At 37.5% G+C, this 22,869-nt stretch overlaps 1 protein-coding gene across 1 annotated transcript in view; it reads left to right on the plus strand.

The window, feature by feature from the left end:
- GUCY1A2 (guanylate cyclase 1 soluble subunit alpha 2) overlaps nucleotides 1-22,869 on the plus strand; it is a 155,857-nt gene that overhangs the window by 82,669 nt on the left and 50,319 nt on the right. Inside the window, exons 5-6 of the mRNA XM_015852224.2 lie at nucleotides 152-637; nucleotides 15,520-15,663. Coding sequence (XP_015707710.1) covers nucleotides 152-637; nucleotides 15,520-15,663 — 630 coding nt within the window. The remainder of the gene's footprint in view (nucleotides 1-151; nucleotides 638-15,519; nucleotides 15,664-22,869) is intronic.

Consider the following 22,869-nt stretch of genomic DNA (forward strand, 5'->3'; position numbering starts at 1 on the left):
CATTTCTTGAACAGGAGCGTAATATGCAACTGTGTAATAGGCTGCAGTCTGTGCTTATCATTTTAACTGAAGAGTAAATAGGGAGGAATTAGAAGGGAATTGCAGTTATCAGCTGATCTTTCCTTTTCTAAAATCTGGTTTTATTTTGCAGGTGATGGAAGTTAAAGGACAAATGATTCATGTGCCAGAATCAAATTCAATTTTGTTTCTGGGGTCTCCCTGTGTGGACAAGCTGGATGAACTGATGGGCCGAGGCCTCCATCTTTCGGACATACCTATCCACGATGCTACTCGTGATGTCATATTGGTTGGGGAGCAAGCGAAGGCCCAAGATGGCTTGAAAAAAAGAATGGATAAACTGAAGGCAACGCTAGAACGCACACACCAAGCCCTGGAAGAGGAGAAAAAGAAAACAGTCGATCTCCTTATTTCCATTTTCCCTGAAGAAGTGGCTCAGCAGCTGTGGCAGGGGCAGCAAGTTCAGGCCAGGAAGTTTGATGATGTCACCATGCTCTTCTCGGATATTGTTGGCTTCACAGCCATCTGTGCACAGTGCACACCCATGCAAGTCATCAGCATGCTGAATGAACTCTACACACGGTTTGACCACCAGTGTGGATTCCTGGACATCTATAAGGTAATAGCTGAAGTCCTACATTAGTAAAATCTAATGGAAGCTAAGATAGAAAAAGTTACCAGTAGCTTCCCTGCAAAAGTGTGAAACAAAATTATTTATGTCACAGGAAAAAAGAATATGAAATTTGTTCATTGAAACAAAATATTTTAATGTTGAGCTCTCATCAGGGTTTCCTCATAGCAATGTATGTCTAACATTTCTTTTTTCCTATAGGGGTACACACCTCCTGTGTCAGAGTCTGGTTTCCTCTCAGTGACATATCAGTTATAGCGTACTGATGATGATGAAGGCCTCAGTGATGTCCTTAGCCCAAAGCTCCTCAAAAGGCACTAAAGTATTCTGTGTTTCTGCAGAACCTGAATGTTTTTCAGGTTTAAAATTAACCTTCCACTGATGATTAGGAAGAGAACAGCAGCTGTCCATTCATAGTAAATGTGATGAGTGTGAGATGTCAGTGGAGTGTCCTGCTCCTTTACTGTCCTGAAAAAAGAGGTTGTCTCACTATTAGCCTTTGTTACAGACTACAGCAACTTCATTCTCTTGAGGAGATTTGGTTTCCAGGTATTTGAGAGAAAAAAAAAAAAAAAAAAAAAAAGAGAGACAGAATTTAATAAGTATAGTTAAAATACTACCTGTGTAATTATTCTGTGAAGTCTACAGAAAATGTTTTGTATATAGGGAACGTTTTAATTTTGTGATATGAAACGCAGAACAAATTTCTTTTTATAACTATGAATACATCAAAGAAAAAAATCATAGTTTTAAAATTATATGTTGACTTTATTTTCCATCTGAGGCTTTCAAACTGAATCACCAGTTTTCCATTTGTATTAAATAGTATTTGTTCATAGGCTGTAGGTAGGAGGTCCTCACAGGAATGGTATTCCTTTAGTTTTTATTATCCAGTACACTCTAATAGGCTTCCAAAAATATTAATTCTCTACTTAGGTAATAATAGCAGTTGTTGCTGCAAGGTTTTAATAACTACCACAGGTAGAAATGTATATTACATAGATATATGTTGATACGACACTACCTACCAAGATAAGACGTCGTGCTTTAAATTGGTTTTGTGCTCCTAAGCTATGAGTTTCTATTACTACTGCTCTGAAACCAAATGTCATGCTGTAAGAAGACCAGAATGGAAGGTATCAACACTCTGTAGATTTATTTATTTTTTTTCTTTTTTGGTGTTATAGCTAGAAAAGTTTGGAAGTTTGATGTTGGTTTGCATTAGTCTGCTGTTACTGTACTTGCTCTCAAACCAGCTCTCACAGTGACATCGAGGAACTTCTGACCCACCATTAAGAGCTGTATCTCATGACTCCATTTCATATGCTCTCTTGGGTATATGGATGTAGTTAGTTTTTTCCCAGATGCTTAATTTTAGTTATCTGTTCCGAGGCATTCAGGACATTCTTTTTTAAAAGAATGATGATTGCATAGCAATAGGAAATAAAGTATCTAATAACCCCTGACCGGTTTGGAGAGTAGGTTGGTAGAGTCCTCTGAAAACACTATGAAGGAATATTTTTACATTAGTTGTGAAGATTAGGCCTTTTATACCATGTATTACTGTGTTCCACCACTTTCTACCACTTTAGGTGAAAGAAGTTACTGCACAGCAACATTGTTCTGACCAGTTATATAAGATGATGGCTGCTGAGATGGGCAAGATCAGATTTAAACATTAACTATGTGCATGAGTACTCAAAAAAAAAAAAAACCAAAAAAAACCAACAAAAAAAAAAGCAAAAAAAAACCAAACAAACAAACAAAAAAAACCAAAAAACCCAAAACCCAAAACCCAAAAACCAAAAAAAAACTACTTTAAGACCTCCATGTAATGAGCAGATGAATAAACAAAGCTTGTTTTTCTATGGAAGGATGTCTTATACCTCAAACACTCTTTCTCCACTGTTACTGCCTAAAGGAAGAACTGCTGGGTCTTCCTCAGATCCCTTCATCAAAGGTTTGCCTCCGTCTCCCTACTCCCTCATACTCCCTGAGCATCCCTACCGCCTATCCCTGACTTCAGGTTCTGTCCACAATCTTGACACCCACAACGAGTAAGGGAGTGTGCGCTGTGCTTGTTTAGGAGCTGTATGTGTGTGCTATGGGATCCTCTTGTTGCTGAGCTCACATGACAGCCAGTTCTGCAACTGGGGGCACTGTTCTAAATCTCCCACATTGATCCAAGCATGGATCTTCTCTCAACCTGCAGGATCTGGGTCTTTGAAATCTCTAAGTTATTTTTTTCTTTACCATTTATTTTTCTTTTTTTAATCAGAAATCTAAAAAGTTACTGTGGGTTTAAGTGAATGTGACTCAATTAAGCATTACAGAAGGACAGAAAACTCAGGGACTGAACCATCTTTCATTTCCTTAGAGAATCAGGCTTAAGATATAATCACAACTCCTTTTGAAAAAGCATTTGCACTTTAAAATAAAAGTAACTTGTGTGCTCATATTTCTTCCATTTTTTTTGAAGCTAATTTTATTAATAGGGATGATCACCACCACAACAACTACTACTTCAGAAGATTTTGTCAGGCAGTGAGTTTTATATGTATCATCACCAGTGTTTGTATTGACAGCCTACTTTTAAGACATAGTCCTTTAACAAGGCTGCAGAAGTTTACCGTGAACATAAAACCACAACTGTTTTCAAATTTGCTTATGCTTAAGCAATGTGGCAAAAATAATTTGCAAAAAATTATTGTTAGAGTACTTCTGAAGCCCAAATTCATCATTCTGTAAAGAGAAAATTAAGCAAAATTCATTAAATAAAGTTCATGCTGTAAGTTATTCACCCAGCTTTTCTGTTAGAGAATTATGAATTCAGAACCTCAGTGCTTCTAATTTTGGAGTCAGACAATGAATGTAATACTTTTCAGTTGTCTCATACTATTTATTCAGGAATATTTGCAGATAAATGTGGAATGCAACTGAAGAATATAGATACTTGTGTTTAACAAGTAGAACATGGAGGGCAAACACAATGAACTGTTGGTACAGAATAAGAAATTCTTGAAGAGGTCTGAAGGAGGATGTATTAGACTCTGAAATTCTTTGGAATAGAAAGTACATAGTTGTAACTGATGAGAAAGGAAAAGAGTATCCAGCACGAGGATGCACAGGTATGAATGTCATGAGTGAATGATGGGCTCAGAAAACAAACTTCAAAGCAGTAGCACATAGAATAGATGGCAAAGATGGCAGATTACATTTCTAAAGGCTGAGGGAGAACAATACAGTAACTGAGATGCATTGTGATATGAGCATGAGTGACAGTTCTAGCAATTTATGTTTTAGATTGAAATTTGGAGAGTGGATGCAAGAGAGTTGAGACCTGGCAATGCCTTTGGAAACTGGTGCTGTTCACTATTTGAGCCAATCATATTTGTCTTGGTACGGAGGAGTGGGAGAGAAGGATGTTGTCTAGAAGGGATTGCAAATCATAGCAATACAGATGCAAATCTGAAGAGCTGCTTTAAAAGATAGTGCCCGTAGACATGCAGATAGAAACACAGACTCCGGGAGAAGAAGCGCTGAGATGGATATTAATAAATATTGAAAGCAAATGCTTAGGGTAAAATATATGCTGGTTGGCCTGACTGTGTCTTTGTTTTGACCCATTTTTATCTGTATCAGAATTCATGTTTTTATGAGCCAAGAGCTGGAAAATGATGCTTCTGTTAAGCCAAGTCTTTATTAAATAAGCTATTCAGATGTGTTGCAGCCATAGCTACCTTTTAAAACTTAGCCTTGAAGACTGAAATCTTTCATATTCAAGCTTCCTGCAGCCTCTGTTTCTCCCTCCAATTAATGTCTTAGATATAGGATCATTTGACCTAATTTTGTTGTTCAGGTATTTTTTTTTTTTTGCCTGGATGGGCCTTATTAGCTCTTTTTCCCATGTTAGCTTTCTGAAAAGACCCCTTTTTCTTCCCTTGTCTGTTATTGCATAAAGGTAGAAGATGCTGTGGTTGTTTCTGTGGCCATGCATTCTTTGCTGTCACAGAGTCTCTCACTCCACTATAAAGTCTGGGCCAAGATGGGACACCTGTGTTTTGGGGGAAGCTCAGAAGCATTATGTTTAAAAATGAATGAAGAAAACCCTACAGACGATTCCTTTCTGTCTGAATATTATCACCAGAGAGCTCCCAGATACTTAAAGTCTTCCCATTTCTTTAAGCCTGTATCTTGCTTCAGCGTTGTGGAGGATTTACATTTTTTGTCTTTAGGGAGATGTGCAAATGAAGCAAACAGACTCCAAAACACTTATTCTTTATTTTATGTACATACAGACCTGCACAAAGCACTAAAACATGTGCACATGTTCCCCTGCTTTAGGCAATTAATCGCCCAAGAATTCTCTGAAGAATCCAGGGCTTCTGCTTCTGTGTATGATTTCTTCTTTATGAACACCATGCTTGTATAGGTTTACTTTTGCCTTTCTTTTTTTTTTTTTTTTTTACTCCCTTCTTCCATTTCTGTCTTGCCTGAGAAATGCACATTTATGTGTCCCATTCCATTTCTCTCATGATGCCTGGGAGTATTGAGCCTATTTTCAACCTGCAGATTATGGGAGCACTTCCCAGTACCTCTGTTTGTGCATGAACCCTGGCTACCTCCTGACTTCTTGTTTCGGAAACCCAGAAGTTTATTCTTCTTCAGGGCTCCTTTTTCCATACCAAGAAGAAATCCCAGTTATAGTGGCTGAAAAAGACCTCTATCACAGAGCATACCTTGTTGCGGCATGCAGGGCTCCCTGATGCTAATTTTTTTATAAAACATCACAGAATCATAGAATCACAGAATCACAGAATTGTAGGGGTTGGAAGGGACCACTAAGATCATCGAGTCCAACCCCCCTTGCCAAAGCAGGCTCCCTACACCACGTCACACAGGTCGGCGTCCAGGCGGGTCTTGAATATCTCCAGAGAAGGAGAGTCCACCACTTCCCTGGGCAGCCTGTTCCAGTGCTCCGTCACCCTCACTGTAAAGAAGTTCTTCCACACATTCGTGCACACACTACTGAAATATCCCCTGTCCCCACACACTACTGAAAAGAGTACATCATTCATACTTGAGTACTTTGTTTGCTCATGTCACATTTTTCTGTTTTAGTCTCTCTGAAGGACTGGAGAATATTGATTTCACTTTCCATCAACCTAAGATATTTCCATTTCAAAGACCAGCATTGCTGCAGATCTAGAGCATACTACCAGAGGTAGCTGCAATAAACTAAGGTCTTTTTACTTGATGACAAGGCTTGTCACAGTGAACTTAATGTGCTTCTTCTGTGATAGTTGATTATTTTAATGTGTGCTTTGTTAGATCATTCTTTATTTTGACATTGCAACTGCCTCACTAAAGGCAGAACATTAACCAGGGCATTTACTATTCATCATAAACATTCAGTGTGATTTTTGCAGTTTGACTCTTACCTAACAAAAGGGATAAATTGTTTATATGCGATGACTTATGTTTTCCATGACTGTTGTGTGCAAACCTGATGTTGGCCTAATGTAAACTGTAAGTCTTCTAGCACGTCTCTATTATAACTAATGAGGAAAAAAACAACTTTTAAAATGCTGGGTATTAGTTGTACACAGCAGGAACTGTTTGTCTGTTCTCCTTTAATAAGAAAAACAGGACTGTGAATAAATGTGTAGATGAAAAATTGGATACTGAAATATTTTTTTTAAGACTGCTAAGTAAATGCTCTAGAAAGATGTTGGAATAAGACTCTTGTAAAATGCACATGAACTTGCAAGCATGTGGCATCATTAAACTCAATAAAAATAAAATGCCCTTAGGTCTGGTAAGAACAATTGCTTCATAATTAGGCTCTTGGGAAAGAGCGGGGATTTGTAGCAAGATACTAAGCTTTACCAGAGATTGCTGAACTTCAGAGATACTTGGAACTCACCTCTCATGTGGGACGGGTTTTCCATATACTGAACTATTTCCAAAAGCATAATTCAGCATTTTAAAAGCATTGCAGGGTTACCTTGAAGATGAGGCACAAATTCTCATTGCTTAGTAGTTAATTTTTGAAGTTGGGAGGCAGAAAATAGGACATTCAAACACTGAGATTGAAACCGAATGAGATTATTTCCAAATCCTATTCTGAAAATGGTAAAGCCTGAAGGGAAAAAAAAAAAAAGAAAAAAAAAAAGCACTTTTTAAAGTATCCCACAGAATTGATGGATCTATAAATAATGCTGTGTGCAACATGTAGAATTCATTTCTGTAAAAAAAAAAAAAAAAAAAGCCCCAAACCAAAATGAGTAACAACTAAAACCAGCCTTGAGTATTTTAAGCTAACCAGTGTTTTTAAGCTTCGCAGCATCTCACAATTCAACTGTATTTTAAAGCTTTTCTGTGCAACAGAAAATGATATAGGGGATACTTGAAAATGCAAACAGGGCTACACTTTGATTTCAGTTCACACAACATAAAGAAAATGAGTTTTGGATACTAGGAAAAAGATCCTTTTTACATTTTTATTATATTGACAAAAAAACGTAGGCCTGGAAGTCACCTCAGGATCACAGAATCACATTTTCACAGCATGCTCGAGGTTTGAAGAGACCTCTGGCCCAACCCCTGCTCAAACAGGGACACCCAGAGAAGTGTCCACAGGATGCATCCCCAGGATCACATCCACATGGCTTCTGGGAGATTTCCAACAAAGAAACCCCACAGTCTTTGGGCAGCCTGTGCCAGCCCTCCATCACTTGTACAGCACAGAAGTGTTTCCTTGTGTACAGAAGGAACTTGTCACATTCTAGTTTGTGCCCACTGACTCTTGTCTTGGCCCCACTGAACAAAACCTGCCTCCATCCTCTTTGCTCTCTTCCTTCAGACATTTATGGACACTGAAGAGATCCCACTGAGTCTCCTCCAAGCTGAGCAGTCACAGCTCTCAGTCTCTTCACACAGTAAATTAAGAGAAGATGTGAGTCCTCCTGTAGGGTAGAAAAATGGTGTTTCCAGACTTAACAGTGGAATAAATCATGCCATGGAAATTTTTTTCTCTTCATAGACTATAGAAAGTTTATAATTGAATAGCGTATGTGAGAGGCTTTATTTTTGTGTGGCTGAAGCAGGGTAGTATTATTCCCATCCCGAATCACAATATATTAGTGATTTGCAAAGATGTATTCGGGGGAAGGAGATGGGTAGAAGAAATTGCAGAAGATTTCAATATAATCTTGAGGTAGAATACAGAAATTAAATAAATTGCTGACTACAGTTTGTGCTGAGACTGCTGGCTTAATATAAAACTGGACTGGAAATATCTCCCTATTTTTTCATTTTTTGTCCTATACCAATTTAAAAGGTGTTTTATTTGTAGCTGAATTAGAAGTAATGGACAGGAATAATGATGTCCAAATGACAATTATAGAACACCGTGTTGCCATATACTGTAGTTTTTCCCTAAGTCTTCAACTTTTCAACTTCGAAAACATATGAAAGAAAACCCAATGGCAGAGAGTAATGACCAAATGTTTTTTATAGAGTCAAATGCAAGAATATCTTCGTAAGGTTGAATTTTCCTGTATTCCTTTAGGTAGAAAATATTCTAGCTTTAACAAAACAAATATATTGTTTTGAGGTAAGTTTTGCAGTTGGAAAGAAATATAGCTAAAAAGGGTAACAAATGCAGTACCTCAGAACACTTCCCATCTTCCATTTCCAGGTGCATTCGCATCCTGAATCTTGGTACCAAGTGGAGAAGAGACTTAATAAACAACCTCCTTATGTATTTATGTATTCCCATAGGAATGCAGCCTAAGTATGCAGAAAGCAAAGATATGCTCCAATAAGTACAGGCTGAGAAGTATGCACAGAATGTGTTCTGACTAAGAGACAGCCAGGAAAATATCCTGACTTTCCACATTGAGAAATTACTTCCAGGTCTTTAAAACCTGGAAGTAATAATAATAAGCTTAAAGCCAGTATTATTGTTGTTGTTAATATAATCATAGAAATCAATTAAGCTTTGTGTTCTCCAGTAAATTCTGTTCCAAGCCTAGATTTATCTTTGAGAGCAAAGGAGCCCGGCATATAGAACAGGCAGTAATGTCTGGGATTGAATAAGAGGCAATGGAGTATTCAAGGGTCCTTAAAATTGGTGTTAATTTTAGTTAAGAAGGGAAATATAAACAACAGTTCATAAGTCAAGGAAATTGAGGTGGCTGTTTTACTCACAGTCATGGAAGAAAGATATAGGCTGACAGTGTGGCAGACATTAATGTGCTGGTTGATCACCAGAGAAACAAGTGTGTTGCAGACACAACCATTGCAACTCTGTGGCTCGTATGAGTAGTAAAGTTGTCTGTAATACACAGAAAAAAGTCCCCCCTCCGCTCCCCTCTCACTCCCCTTCCTCTCCCCCTCCCTTCTCAGGGTTTATATGTTACATTGTGAAGAGTACAGAAAGTGGCAATAATTTTCAGCTGCATTTTTTCCCATTGTAATTTGTAAAGCAAATTTTTCATCCTGCAATTAAAACATACAGTAACAAGGGTGAAAAAACAATGACAACAGTATAACCTCAATTGTCTAAATGTCAGGGTGCCACATCCAAATGTGGGAACTTGAAGAAGTACAAAAGGCCCTTAAAACAGCTACTTACGAAATGTCAGGTACATTTGGCAGACTTCTTTTTTAGCCTTTCATTCTGAGATTTATGCCATGAAATACAAGGATTATGTACATTATGGATACACCTTGAACAATGTGCCTTTATATGGGGGAGAGTGGAAATATTTCTAGAAGAGAAGTGAAATGACAAGCCAATATTTTAAGATGGAATATTATCCTCTCTTATGTGGGGAAAAAAATCACACACAAACCAGCAGAATTTTATTTATTTATTTATTTTTTGGTGAGAGAAACCAAGGGAGGAAGGGGAAGAGAATGAAATTACAATTATCCAGGCCATTATCTCTTTCCCTGCTGCTTATTTACGTATTTTCATTCTGAAACTCTTAAAGAAGAAACTGATATCATAGCAACTGCCGCTTGTCATTATTTCATTCTTACACAATGAGACTTTATAGAATATCTCCCAGCAGTAAGAGACTTTCCAGCTATTGGCTGACTGCTCATAAGTGATAAGAAACAGTTTAGAAATAAGCTACCCTTCAGCTAAAGATAGTATATACACTCTAAATGCTGTGGAGTGTAGAGAAACTGTTTAATATTTCAAGTTTACTGCCAACTTAAGGTTACTGTGATTCTGAACACATACTTGCTTAAAAAGAAATAAATACTTCTGGTGATTAAAATAACACAAACAGGTGAGATTAGCAGGATTTGATGCATCTAGGAACTTAACTAACTTTGAAAAAATATCTATTATTCTACAGGTGGAGAATGAGAAATCATGGACTGAAAGGGCTGAGGAATGTCTGTGTTTACTCTACTAGAACTTAGCATATTCTCAAATACCTTGTGGCCCTGGGTCTAAGATTACAGAAGACCATAATGCTGTTAGATGACCAACAGGTCTTTTTTTCTATTCCCAATATCAAAGTAAGAGGTAACAAGTGGGAAAAATGAGCAAGCCCTTGCCTCAGTTGGTCTTGTTGGACATTTTGTGTGATATTTTAAGGACTGTTTTGGTTTGAGTTGAGTGGACTGGTTCTGCTTCAATTAGCAGAAGTACTAAATGAATGAAAAGATAATAGCTAGATTCTGTTTTCAGACCATCTAGTGAAGTATGGACTGTCATCAACTAGAAAACCAACGCAGTTTGCTGTAAATAGACCCCAAGTTTTAAAGTCAATAGGTAGATAGATATACATAGATATAGTGATAGGACAAGGGGGAGTGTCTTTTAAACAAGGAGAAGGGAGATTTAGGTTAGGAAGAAATTATTTACTCAGAGATGGTGAGACATTGACACAAGCTGCCCATAGAGATATCCAGAAGTAATCTGTAAATTTTCAATCTTTGTTGCACAGTAATCTTTTTTTTTGTCTGCCATAGCATGAGAAAAAAAATCTTTTATTTCTATGCATATATATATACATACATATATATATATGTATGTATGTATATATATATACACACTCTCCTCTCCTATCAAGAAGATGCAGTATGTCCCTTGATTGGATTTGGCTTGAGAAGTGCTGGAATAGCAGTTAATTTTGTATAAGTGGGACAGGCAGCTTGAACTAAAATCACTAGTGCAACCTGCATTTCTGAGGGACACTTCGAATTAAAGACTGTACTTAACTCCGACTATAAAAGTGAAAGCAAATGAACTTTTTATCACCAATTTATTTTTGTATTTATTTTTGCTAAAGACAGCTTAGGAGTCTGTAGAGACACCGGAATAGATTTTTTTAGGGCAAATAGGGACTAAATATCATAACCTTTATGAGTGAGATAATAAATAACTGTACAGCATATGGAGTATGTAGGAGATACAAACAGTAGTACCCAGGTGCAATTAGAAGAATATAATGGTTCTACAGTGAAAAGTAGATGTACTTCCTGAAAGAAAACCAGTTTCTTTCCATTCTTTTGTGAAAATTTAGTTTTAATCTCCTAATCTTACTAAAGCAGTTTTCATAATGCATTAGTTAACCCATAAGAAAGGAACACACACACACACACACAGTTTTCAGCTCAATGCATAAAAAAATCAACAACCACCATTCCACTGAAACAGTTTTAATCCATATTATCTATTAGGCTTTTACGGGAAACTTACTGATTTATACAGAACTACAGCAACAGCCATTTCTTCCACCGGTTGCTTCTTTCAGTGGATTTAATTTTTGCTGTTACTGTAGGAATTTAAGATATGGTTGTAACTAGAAGAGTGATCATTTTTACATTTTTATGGGTATTTTCATTCCAAATTGTGATAGGAAGTTTCCTTAGAGTTGTTTTTCCAGAATATTTTGGATTAAAATCTTATACTTGCTATTATAAGTTTCACTTACAAAATGATCTTTTCCCCTCCACTGTGAACATAATATTGTGAAATGAAGTGTGACACTCCAGTTCCTTCATTACTTATAGCAGTTCATATGTGGAATTCCTGGCACACATTCATTTATTTATGAGGAAGAGTGCTGCACATTCCGTTCTGAACTGCCAGTGAATTAACACCCCAGTGTTATTACTGGGGAACATAATTTAAATACAAAAACTTCCAGTTTTTCAGTTAAGTAGCTGAGAAGAAGCTGTAGCTCTTTGTACTTAGAAGAAACCTGCTGGTGTTGCCCCAGAGGTAGTTTATTAACCTCTATTCTCCGGTTACCATACCGAAGATATTATATTCTGTCTTCTGAGCTTCTAGGTTCGTCTGCAAATCATACTCCATCTAAAATCCATTCAAATTAAGAAAAGTAAGTGACTACAGAACAATTACTAGAGCTTAACATCTATAAAAACTAGTGTTCATACCTGTATTACACATACTGTATCTACAGTGTGTCTCTTGCATTGTCACTGTACAGTGTTTACCAGACTGAGGATATTTATCAAGAAACAGATCCTGAATCGTAGAGTACATACAACTACATCAATAAATTATGAATATATATTAATCTTTGATTTGTTGTGGACCTGAGTGAAATCTTTTGGGCATTTTCAAGAAGTTTGCAAGGAATTAACAGAAAGCATTAGAGTAGGCTTTTGTGTAGCAGTGACACAAGTGAGCCTAAATCAACAATAACTGAAGAACAGGTAATAATAGGTCAGGCTGCCAGTTAATGGCTAGAAATAATTAGTACTAAGAAAAAAACCCCTAAATAGGGCAAAAATACACTGAATCTAAACAAAGTTAGAAGTGTTGATTGCATGCAAAAAATGGCTTAAATATTCAGCGAAGAATATATTTTGCTTGGTAAAAGAGAGGATGTGTTCCAGAGTTCCAGTAGCAAAATGTACTCTGCATATGTGCCCAGAAGAATATGAAGTTGAAATGCAATAATAATGCACATATTGCAGTTAAAACCTGTGAAGTTAGTTAGGTACTAGGTAGAGATTTCCTTTGAAGATCGCTGTGCTATCAGAGCATGGTATTGGATTTAGAGTAACCCTGCATGGAAGGACTTGAGCAAGCCAACTGTATTCTGAGCTGCATCAAAAGAGAGGAGAACAGTAGGCTGAGAGACATGATTGTCCCCCTCTGCTGTGCTTTTGTGAGACCCCACCTGGGCACTGTTTTGAGCTAGCCTAAGAACATAGATGTATTGGAGTGTGTTCAGAGTAGGTCAGTAAATGTGGTCCGAGTGCCGGAGATTCTCTCCTCTGAAGGAAGGCTGAGAGATCTGGGCTTGTTCTGGTTAGAGAATAGAAAGCTCCAGAGAGACTTTATAGCAGCTTACAGTACCTAGAGGGGGGCCTACAGAAAAGCTGGGGAGGGCTCTGTCACTTTGTCAGGGAGTGTAGTGAGGTAATGGCTTTAAACTAGAAGATGGTAAATTTAGGTTATAGGTTTTAGGCACTAGCACAGGGTGCTTGGAGAAGCTGTGGATGCACCCCACTCCCTGGAGGCACTTGAGGCCGGGTTGGATGGGGCTTTAAGCAACCTGGGCTGGTGTGTGGTTGGGACTACATGATCTGTAAGGTTCTTTCTGACCCAAACCATTCTGTGATTCTGCAGTTATCCTGAATAGCATCAAACAGCTGAATGCTGCTACTTTTAGCTGCACTGAGTAGATCCTTCCTTTTCTTCTGTTCTGTTGCATTTATGTAAATCAGAGAATTATAAATCCTGGATGTCTTTTCAGAAGGGATTGGGGAAAATATAAATAATTGGAAAAATTTCCAAATCTAATTTTGAAGGAGGATTGAACCAACACTAAAATTTAATGGAGATATCCAGCATGGAAATTTCAGCTTAAATACTTTGGGGAATGTCTTAGAAGTGACTGAAAATGATCATATAGTCATTAGACAACCTGATTAGCACTTTGCACATCCACTTCAGCTGGTGGTCAGTTGCACTGACCTAGAGCAGGCCAGTCTCACATGTCCTAATATTTCTAATCAATTTAGAGGAACTAAAGGCTATCCCACAACGGTACTATTATCATTTTTATTGTCAGAGTAAGAGTACCATGTGGCAGCTTGAGTTCCATTTTCCTAGCAGTACACAGATATATACAATGCAAATCAGATGTTATTACTCATTCAGTGAATGGAATTCAGCTGTTGGTTCACACAGTTATGGAAACTTTGGAATGAGAAGATGCTAATAAAAGAAGATTTATCTGAACATTGCAGGAACAGTGTAAAGTCCCAAATCTATACTTACTTACAGAGGTATAATGCAAAGGACTTTAGTGGAATAGTCATTCTGAAATTAAATCATTCAATGAAGAGAAAAATAGATATTTTATTTTTGTATCTGGCATCATATAGTCAGCTCTTCTTGTAGTAATCCCTTCATTTCTACTAAAACTGGTCATATTCTTCCACAGTTCTAAAGTTGAAGGTGTCTGTTTGAATCTGTGCTAATTCTTCCTTCTGTAGTTGAAAAATTTGAACCATCAGTTCATCATCAGTTCACAAGAAACCCCAAGTCACTGCTGTATATCCTCCTGTACGATCACCAGGAAATCCTAAGGAGTTGAGATTGGCAATGGCCTAGTAACAACTTCTGCATGTCTGATGGTGGGAGGCACTTGCTCATACTGCTGTTCTAGATTCCTGCTCTGGATACATTTACATATAATGTTTACTTTTTGAGGCAGGTCCTCTGATTCTATTTCTCTGCACTGAAAATTAATCTAAGAAGGACCATGTCTACTACTATTAGCAGAGTCCATAAAGAAAGAAGAATCATCTGTATTTATTTGTTGAATAAATACTTGCTCAATACCAGCTTCCTTCTCATGCTAACTTTTGCTGAGGCTTTTTTTCTGCCATTCCTGTTGTGTTGAGGGTAGAGTGAAAGCCAACTTGGATTAGCAAGAAGCCTTCAGGGCTGAGTCTGCTTTGGCTTGTGTTAATGGCCTTTGTGCAGAATGTGATGCAGATGTGAGGGCAGGCAGACTAGAATGCTGTCAATAAAGCTGCAGAACTCAGGGGCTTCAGTGTTTTTCATGCTGCCTTCAACCAGAGCCAGAGGGCTTCTGTAATTTCTTTTGCTCCTGCTTCCTCCTGAGGGACAGCTTTCTTTAAAGAAAATAAAGGATGAGAGATAAAGGAGTACTGTCTGAAAAGACCAGAGGGAACAGCCTGCTGCACTTGATGCCTGAAGGCAGGAAGCTCACTCCCAGCCTGCGCTGCAAAGAGAGGGGCAGCATTTCTCATTTGAAAATAACAGAGACAGATGCAGTCAAAAGTCTGTATCAGTAACATCTATTTTTAAATTCTCCCCTATATCAGGAAGAGCTGCCTCATAATGAGCAGTCATAGTCTCTTCACTGTTTTTTTTTATGGTGACATTTTGCTTCTTCTTATTCTCTTCTTAATGTACTTTTCTAGCAGAGCACATAATAATTATGATTTATAATCATGTAGAACTCCTCTTACCGAACAACAAACTCAACCAAGATAGTGCCGAACAAAGCTGCAAGCAGTTTCTCATTTACGATAATAGAGTTTTCTTCATTACCGCTGTGGGAAAATGTCATATCTCAGCTGATGGCATACATTGTTCTTGATGTAATTATCTTCTTTCGTTGTAATATTGACAAACCACTATGCCATCACATGTCAGATTTTGACTGCACCTGTTTGCAAACTCAGGTTAATTATGCTCTGCTGACTGCTTATTTTATGGATGTTTTGCTCACATGTTTTTAAGCAATGCAATTTAATTGCAGATAACTAATGGTAGTGATCTCTTCTCATTGTCTTACTTTAATATTTGATTTGTCTGATTGCTGCAGGTGGAAACAATAGGTGATGCATACTGCGTTGCTGCAGGGCTCCACAAGAAAAGCCTTAGCCATGCTAAAGCCATTGCCCTGATGGCACTGAAGATGATGGAGCTTTCAGAAGAGGTTCTCACTCCAGATGGGAGCCCTATTAAGGTAAACCCTTTGCTCTTTTTTCTCAGCTAATCAGTGGTACATCGGCCTGATTAATTCCACTGTATTCTGTCAGTAGAAGTCTATAGCAAGAATTAAAAATTGCTGTAACATATTACTTTATATATTTCAGTGGTCCCCATCAACACTGATGCCTATTTTTTTAAGCACAAGTGACTTAACATCCACATAATGCACATTTCAGTGTGTGGAGGGATCTGCTTTGTGTTAGCTGTCACTTTGTTATAGACATTGAAAGTGTATTTGTGGCACTAGGTGCTCTCCTAGAGACTTCCAGTTCAGTCAGCGTGACAAGGAGATTATTCACATGCTCCAGGACTGTCCCATGCTGCAAGCATCCAAATCATGGAACAGCATTTGGAAAATTCATTTCAGAAGTAGGATCCAGAACTTCAGCTCTGCTGTAGGTGCACTCAGATGTAGATTCACGGTAGCTCTAAAGGGTACATCTGTTTCTTCCAAAAAGTTGTTGACCTAAATACAACTGTGTGGGAACTGCTTGCTCTTTCTTGGTGATACTGTTCCTCCTTCCCACACACTGCCAGTTCTATTTCCTAGATCGATACAGGGGGCATTAGGAGGTGGGAAAGATGTCCTTTTGTACTTCTTTGAAGGTCCACTCTGTCATTCTGCTTCTTTTGATGTTACAACAGCCTTGTAACCACAGGCACTTGGAATGGGTAACATTTAGGTACAAAGCAGAAATTCAGCAGGGAAGAAAATCCATGGAGATATATGCAAGGATCATTTTACATATCGTCTTCATTTTACTCACTTCTGATTTTGGTTAAATTGTTCTTTTTATTTTCAGAGAATATGGGGAGATTATTTAGAACAATTATTCAACGTTGTCTAAAGCCAGTAACAGAAGTCATAAAGTCATATATAGCTAGATAAGAAGGCTGGACAGAGTTCCCATAGGATTGACATCTTAGTTGAATTACACTTTGCAAACTGTGATTCCTTATATCTGTTAAAAAAGAAGGCTTGAAGGCTTGAAACCGTGGAAATGAACTGTTATTGTTTTATTTTTTTTTCCTGGGAGGGGGTTGTGTTATGAATTTCTAAAAGATTTTTTGAGGTTTTAAAATTTGTCAGAAAATAGATGGTTTTGAAAACAAAAAATATTCAATGTTGCATCTGTGATAATCCTTGAGCAGTAAAATTATATACTCCTGAGTTCCAACCCATCTCTATTAAATGATACATTGAATTATATTTCTTGAAGTCTTTGTATGTGGTGAATCAAGAGAAATTTAATCCAAGTGTTTTGCTATGACCAAGAAGGAGAGCATGGACAGCTAATCTAAAAAATACCAGGAAATACAGCAATACAATATTCAAATGAAAATAAAAGGATTTCTGTTTTTGGTACTCATGCTTCTGATGACAGTTGTCTTTAAAATGATGAAATATTTATTTATTTACCATAAAATGTCCACTTATTAAAAGCTTAACTTTCTTTAAAATACCTTGGACATGAATATTGAAGAAAAATTTTGGAAAAGCTTCGCATGGTCTTTTATCAAACTCAGAATTAGCATTAAAAGATAAATATTTTCTGAAGATATCAGGAGATGTTTCTGGGTTTTAGTTTTGATTTAGAACTGTTTCAAATTTGTATTCAAATACAAAATAGTTTTTCTAGCTTGTTTGATAAGTTATCTATTTTTCCAGTTAATATAGATGATCAATACATTTTAGCTTCACTGTCACTTGCTGGAGAGCTGCCTTCCAGATCCTCTCCATTGTTTTACTATAGTAAATGATTCTTGCGATCATAGGGAAATTTTAAAAGTGTTTTTGTTTTACTCTCAGAGTTCCATTTAGGGAATGTTTTCATTACTACTTTTTTGTATATTTATAATTTCAGTGACTTCTTAAGAAAACCTATAGAAGAAAGACCATAAAGACAATGCATGAGAAAGAGACTTGCAAAGAAGAAAATGCTAGGAATAACTGCATATATTCAAAAAGTCCTAATGAGTTTCCTTTTTAATTCAGAAGAAAAACTGTAGGTTCATCCTCAGTGGATGTTAATTATCTTGTTTTCAGTTTTAAGTGCGACTTCAAGGCAGGAGGGATGGTGATACCAATCAATCTGAATGACAAAAAGCCTTACATAGATATTGTTGCCTTGTACTGAGCCTGTTTATTTATGCTTAAGAAAGTCTATAGAGGCACAGAATCATAAAATAACCTGAGATGGAAGGAAAACACAAGGATCATTGAAGCCAACTTCTGTCTCCACATTGGACCACCTAGAATTCAAGTGTGACATCTGAAGCATTGTCAAAATGCTGCTTGAATTCCAGTGTTGATTTGATTTTAAGGATTCATCTCACCTGGGTGTATATCCTGTTAAACTATAGGAATAAGCGCTTTTACAGAAGCCAGATCTTATTTGCCCTAGTTTATGTATCTACACAGGGGTGAGATGAATCACACCCTAAAAATGTGTATTTTCTCAGATGTCTGTATGGGAATTTAGTTGACCTAGCCTAAATTTGGGTATCTACATTGTAAGCTTCTTCACACTGTCAGATGAACCCTCCTACAAATGGCAAAGAATGCGTAGTCTTCTTAGTAGGTTTGTCAATTATCATCACAGTTAAATGTAGATGCATTACTTCTAAATCAGACTGACAGGATTAACTTCCAGCCAATGCTGTGTTGCATGGAGTGATCTCTGTTTTTTTTAGTTTCTCACGTAAAAGCCTTGACGGTGCTCATCGTGCCACAGATTTTTGCTAACAAATACATCATGTATGTAATTCACCTGAAGTTTACAGAATCCCTAGATGTTTATAGAAGTGGATTCAGCTCCATACCATTAATAAGAGACTAATTGTTTCATATCCTTTGCTATAAGGCATTTCCACAAAAAGATGATATATACTCATGCTTGTTAGTTACAAAGTACACTGTGCAAACTATAAGATATGAAGTGTTGTGACTTCTAAACAAGGAACTGTAATGTACTGTAATGTGGTTACTTTGAACTAGTCCTATTGATGTGGATGGCAAAACAAGCACAGTGTTTTGACTATATTTTGACCCTAATTCTTATCAGAGATTTGTATTTCAAAGAACAGGTCACATTCCTCGAGTCATTGCCAAATGTGTTGAATATAGAATGCTAAAAGCAGCTTTTGTTTTCTCGTGTTGAATATCCTATATCAGCATTTGAATGTTGGTGAAGTTGAAATCAGAGAGCAGTTATCATATGTTATTTGACATTTTGACCAGGTTTCAGCTGTGGCCTTCGTTCCTCAGGACTGTCCATTAGTCATTTTGAAAAAATAAGAGGAGAGCTTCACTAACTCTGAGACAAGTTTTCAAAACATAATTCCTAAAAATAAGAGTTCCTCTGATCTCAGGAGTAAACAACAGTGTTGTGTTTCCTCCCCCTAGAAACCGGCTGACAAGCATTGATTGAATAGGAGGAAATTATTCCCAGCCACTTTATATAATAAATGACACCAGAGTGACTTGAACTTTGATTTCTGTTGACTGGCTGACTGTTACCACATGGCTACTCTGTTTTGAAAGCATCTTCTTATTAGAAGCAAACATGCTGACATCTCCTTGGTGTTTGCAGTGGATTTCTCTTCCAGAGACATCATGTTATTTAAGCTCCTGGAGATCTGCACTGGAAACAGAGTTCAGAAATTACCCCCAGCTTTGTAGGGTGTGACTGGCAGTGACGCACATTGAAGATGGCTCGTTATTGAAGAAGGCAATGTCTTCTGTTCAGACTTAAGTTACACATCTTTCTGGGTTGTTTTACTTGCAGAGATTTCAGCTCTAGGGAAATCCAACAGCAATTATGAAATGCGGTGCTTTTTATTCGATGATTACTCAATTAGACATCTCTGACTTCGTGATTATAGTTTATGGAATACATATATTTTCTAAATTACTTTGATGAATATATTTTTGTTGTCATCTCAGGACTGAATTCAAATGTTTGCTTTTTGAACTGCTTGAAGTGACATCCCTATGATAGAAGCTTATTGACATCTTCCTGAGTGACACTGACACAGCCTTAGAGATAGACTCGGGAAGTTAGGGAAAAAAAATAAATGATGGAATGAAAAATATTATATCACATAAGTGGGAATTAAGGATAGGATTTTTAGTATTAGCAGGCAATCAAACGAAAGTTATTGTCTGAGTTTACAGTTATCAGTACTCATTGTGCACTTTATGAAGAATCTACACCTTAGAACAATACCTAGACTACCTGACTAGAAAGCAATGATGGACCTCAGGATGGTAGCAAGCTGCATGAAGCATGTCTGTTTTATATCCTTGGTCTCAACCTGTGGCTTAGAGCACACAGTGTGCTGCTGGGAGCACCATGGTGTGCAGCTGCCATCTACTCAGGCATCTGTCACTTCTAACATAGACAAAGGCAGCAGAAATGCATACCAGAATGTAGACCCTGTGCCTGCACTCCTTATAGCAACACAAATGAACTGTGATTTGCACAGTGATGAAAAATCTTTCCAGAAGGAGAGAGAGGACTACATTATAGCAGTCTACACAAGTCCTGCCGAAAATGGACTGATTGCTCGCATGTAAGCAATAGAAGCTCCAGGTCCCTGTACAGTATTTTCTTACTCATTTATATTTGAGGCAAAATCCCTTTAATTTGGGGGCCTTAGTAAAAGGAAGGGCTTTTGGCTCACGCACTTCATGTAGAATTGGTTATACCCTTTCAGCAAAATGCTTTTTAGTCAGGAAGCTCTGATTTGATTTTGCTTCTGTGCCACTAATTAAATGTAGTGCCCTATGCCTGTAGTTTGAAAATATTGATTTAAAATTGCCTTCTGCATTTAAGTGAGCATTACTTGAATGTTCAATATTTATCATCCTCTATCTCTTTAGATAAAGTGGAAGTATATTAATTTTAATAACTGGAGATGATACTCTAAGAAGAATTCTCCGGAGAGTAGACCTTTAGAAATAAAGGTCAAAATATGTATCTCATTTAACGTGTTTAAACCCGCAATATATTATCAGTGGCATCCCTTTTTATCATGATTCAAGTCTTACCCAATTATTCAGTATGCAGTGTGCATCCTAAAGATGAGAAAAGTTTCCTTTGCAGTTTGTTGTTAAACAGTCTGGGCTGGCAGAATATACTTGGTTTTGACTAATGAGGTTTTCCCAAGGGTTTATTCTCCAAGATTGCCAGCTTCTTTTTTCAGTGCATGAAGGTGGTCCTAGTAACGTCGTGAACAGATACTGAATTGGGAATACACTGAGGACAAATTAAGGGTTTATGTGAAACTGCTGAAATTAGCTGCAGTTATGTAGATTTGTTGTGCACTGGTGTTTCTGTCTAAAACATGAAGAAGATTGAGCCCCATCACAGTAATTCAAAACATGTTTTAGAAGATGTTCCACTGTAGGTGAAAAATATCACGTATCTTCAGGTTTTCTTATCAATAATATGAGAACTAGGCCTGTAAACACTTCAGTCAGAAAATTCAGTTTCCTGCTTCCTTGCCTGCTAATGATGACATAATCTGAATAGAGTAGTGCAAGAGGTTCTCCAGCTGAAATTTGCTTTAACTGGATTAATTAATTTTCAGGTAAGGTAGATGAGACCCTGCATTCATTGGGATTACGGGGCACATAGCCTGGTCCCCAGCTCAGCGGTTTCTTTGTTATTAAGATACAGTGCATGATGCATTTGCAGCTTGTAACTTTCAAATGTGCATTACCAAACCTGTTTTCCTATTGGATTTATAAGCTGCACTCAAACAATGCAGGCTGGTACTAATGCTCTCAACACAAAGCCTGTCTTTATCTATCAGCTAGCAAAAGAAAGGCAGCACGGCTGAGGGAACATTTCATACCAAGGGTGGGATTAGCATCATCTAATTTCAAATTCTGGCAGTGTAGACAAATGCTTCAAAACTTGTTACTCTTACTCTGTAAATGGAGAAAATATAGCTATTTTATTATGTATTTAGCTCATATACTTTATATTTATACTTCACAATGAAATATTTGAATGAATATTTGTCAGATAAGTGTGACAAATATCCTTACCTCTGAGAGCTAATGAGAATACGGATGATGCCAGTGAAGGGACCTGGCACGTATGTTCATATCTTGTTTGGCCACAGCCTTCCCATTCACATTTTCAATAATATCAGACTTTCTGTACTTCAGCTTCCTGTATGTACAGCATAGGTGACAGTGTTTTGCAAGTGAAGCCATTTCTGCAGCAAACCTAAGCCATCAGACTTTACAGCCAAGTCACAGCATTAGTTCTGGTGTGTGTTGTCTAATGAAATACCTGTTCATGATGACTAGAATGTTGAAAACCTGATTCTTATCAGCTTCTAATCTCTGCATGCTAAGTGGTAAATGTTAATAAGTATTAACATTTTTGGATCCTGAATAAGCATACTGAAGAGGAAAAGGGGCTCAGTGTATTATAATGGCTCATGTCCACGGTGAGGCATGACATGTGATCATGGGCAATGAATCTTAGTGCCTATAACTTCTGCTTACTCATTAAGTATTCCCTCTTGCATTATGGAGATATAAGGCACTTGGACTCGAACACAAGTAAAATGAAAGTGCTGACATTTGCTTGAATATATGCTTTTTATTAGTTTCTAAACAAAGCATCAATTCCCAAACATACTGTGAAGGAGAGTACATCAGCAAATGTTATCTCTGTAGTCCTTTTCAGTGTGTCTTGCCTTGTTTTAATTTAGGCTGTGGCGTGCTAGTGTTATAGCAACTAGTGGTCCTCGCCAAATGTGCATCTTTATGTAAGCAGTAACAGGTTGTCTGTTTTGTTTTAAGTTGTTGAAAGGATGACTGCTGATGCAGGCATTACCGTCAGCCGTGCGAGGAGCTGTGCTTGCGGCAATGCTTTCAGCTCCGTCTGCGGTCTCCTAGCAACTTCGCCTTGTACCCAGTGTCTGAATTAGCTTTGGTGAGGAATAGAATACCCCACTTCAGGATGGATAACAGCAAATAAGAAATTTTGTTGTGTTAACAGAAAAAAATCCGAAACAGTTACATAAAAGAAAGATGTTCATTAAGAGAGATTTTGACTAAAAATTGATGAACAAGCCTATGCAAACGTGTTTAGTTTGACAGGCTTACCAACATCAGGGCAATGTAACTCCTTTGGATGTCCCTCAGGGCTGCAAT

The sequence above is a fragment of the Coturnix japonica genome, chromosome 1, assembly GCF_001577835.2.
Source record: "Coturnix japonica isolate 7356 chromosome 1, Coturnix japonica 2.1, whole genome shotgun sequence".
NCBI classification, from domain to species: Eukaryota; Metazoa; Chordata; class Aves; order Galliformes; family Phasianidae; genus Coturnix; species Coturnix japonica.